The 2,234-nt window shown below is 63.2% G+C and overlaps 1 protein-coding gene across 1 annotated transcript in view; it reads left to right on the top strand.

The window, feature by feature from the left end:
* The window catches only part of CSRNP2 (cysteine and serine rich nuclear protein 2), a 4,594-nt gene that overhangs the window by 816 nt on the left and 1,544 nt on the right, over window positions 1–2,234 (top strand). The window contains 3 exon segments of the mRNA XM_019474345.1: window positions 42–301; window positions 1,526–1,822; window positions 2,079–2,234. The exon segment at window positions 2,079–2,234 is cut by the window's right edge and continues 3 nt beyond it. Coding sequence (XP_019329890.1) covers window positions 42–301; window positions 1,526–1,822; window positions 2,079–2,234 — 713 coding nt within the window.

The following is a 2,234-nucleotide window of genomic DNA, read 5'->3' as shown; positions in this document are numbered from 1 at the left end:
CCTCCCACCAGCCCCTCTCCGGCTTCCCTCCCCCTCCCCAGCCACCTCCATCCTGAAGCGGCAGAAGCAGCTTCGCAGGAAGAATGTCCGCTTTGACCAAGTGACCGTCTACTACTTCGCCCGACGCCAGGGCTTCACCAGCGTCCCCAGCCAGGGCGGCAGCTCCCTGGGCATGGCCCAGCGCCACAACTCCGTCCGCCGCTACACGCTCTGCGAGTTCGCCCAGGAGCAGGAGGTGAATCACCGGGAGATCCTACGGGAGCACCTCAAGGAAGAGAAACTCCACGCCAAGAAAATGAAGGTATTGCCAGGGAAGCGGGGCGCCGCCGGTGAAATCCGGGTGATGCCGGGAAACACCTCGCTGAGCTTTGGTGGAGCTTGAGCACAAGCCAAGTGGGAGGAGAGAGATCCAGGCTGCCATTTCACACCGACTGGGGATGGATTTATCGCCGCTAAACTCTTCCTTTTTATTTCTTTTACCTTTTTTGTGTCAATGCTGCACCCGCGCGCGGGGCCGGCCGGGCAGCATCAACCTGTGCCGGGTTCAGAGCTGTCGGCCGAACCTGGTCAGCTCTGTGCCGGTAGAAATTCCAGTCTGGGAGGAGGCAGCTGGGCTGCGTCAGGCGAAGATGGGGATCTCGGGTGGCTCTGCCTGTTTTCCAACCCGTCCCCAATTTGCGGGCGCCGGGTCTGTGCCCTCGGGCGGTGCCCGGAGGCTGGGCTCTGCTCGCCGGGATGCTCTGCAGAGCCTGTGACGGGGCTCCCGCTGCCGTGACAGCTTCCTTTGGGCAAAGGGAGGCAAATCCAGCCTGCCGCCTCTTCGTTGTCTTTATTTTTTAATTTTTGTTTTTAAACATAGGCTTTTCCACCAGCTCCTCGGGAGGCCCGTGGACCCCTCCGTCCGCTGCCTCCACGCCTGCCGGCTTTCAGAGGGCTGGGGACCCCCATTTATCCTCAGTGCCAAGATTTGGGGGTGTTTCAGTGCCTGGGGAGGAAGGGAGGTTGAAGGAGCAGAGCGGGGAGGTGAAGGCGCGTTGCAGGATCCGGCTCTGGCCCCTCCGTTGCTTTTACACCTCATTTTCCCCAGGGACAAGGCGGGGGGATGCTCTGCAGCTCCGCTGCTGCCGCCGCCCTCCCGGGACCCTGGTATTTTAAGCAGCAGCGACCTCCTTTTATCTGGCCCTTTGCAGGGCGCCGTAGCAGAGGAAAGACGGAAAAGGGATTCTCTGCTCTGAATTCTTTTATTATTTGATTTTTTCCCCCCTGCCTTCTCCTACAAACTGCCGCGAGCCCGCCCGCAGTGTGGCTGGGGGGGAATCGCGCAGGGACGGCCCCGTGCGGGGCTCAGCTCGCCGTGCCAGACCCTGCTTGGTGCTGGGGGGCAAGGGAAGGCTCTGAGCCGGGTGGTGGGTGGTCGGCGGGGGACCAGGAGCCGGACGGAGGGACGTACATCCTCCATCCTGCCTCATCGCCGGGGTTCGGCGTCCCCCCGGCTGGGCGCTGACTCTGCCCTGCTGCCCCGCAGCTCACCAAGAACGGCACGGTGGAATCGGAGGAGGCGGACGGCCTGACGCTGGAGGACGTGTCAGATGACGACATTGACGTGGAGAACGTGGAGGTGGACGACTATTTCTTCCTGCAGCCGCTGCCCACCAAACGCCGCCGAGCTCTGCTGCGAGCCTCCGGTGTTCACCGCATCGACGCCGAGGAGAAGCAGGAGCTGCGGGCTATCCGCCTGTCCCGGGGGGAGTGCGGCTGCGACTGCCGCCTCTACTGCGACCCGGAGGCCTGCGCCTGCAGCCAGGCAGGGATTAAATGCCAGGTGAGTCGGGGAAGGAGATGCCGGCGGCAAAACCGGGTTGCCAGGGTTTGTCCTGGTGCCGGCACGCTCTCCTTGTGTGCCAGCTGCTTCTGGAGGGGCCGGGGTGCAGCTCCAGCTTGTCTTGGGGACACCTCACAGGGGAAAAAACTCCCCCAGCGCCAAATTCCCGACATTGGGCGGTGCCAGGATGGATTTTAGGTTCTGGGGAGGGATCCTCTGGGATCCTGGAGCTGCCACGTCTCCGTCTCCCTGCCAGGTGGATCGCATGTCCTTCCCCTGCGGCTGCTCCCGGGACGGTTGCGGTAACATGGCCGGTCGGATCGAATTCAATCCCATCCGGGTGCGGACTCACTACCTCCACACCATCATGAAGCTGGAGCTGGAGAACAAGCGTCAGGGCGGGCGGCCGCCG

This window comes from Aptenodytes forsteri, unplaced genomic scaffold, assembly GCF_000699145.1.
Source record: "Aptenodytes forsteri isolate BGI_AS27 unplaced genomic scaffold, ASM69914v1 Scaffold441, whole genome shotgun sequence".
NCBI classification, from domain to species: domain Eukaryota; kingdom Metazoa; phylum Chordata; class Aves; order Sphenisciformes; family Spheniscidae; genus Aptenodytes; species Aptenodytes forsteri.
Note: the sequence above shows the minus strand (reverse complement) of the source record. Positions and strands in the feature narration are given on the sequence as shown.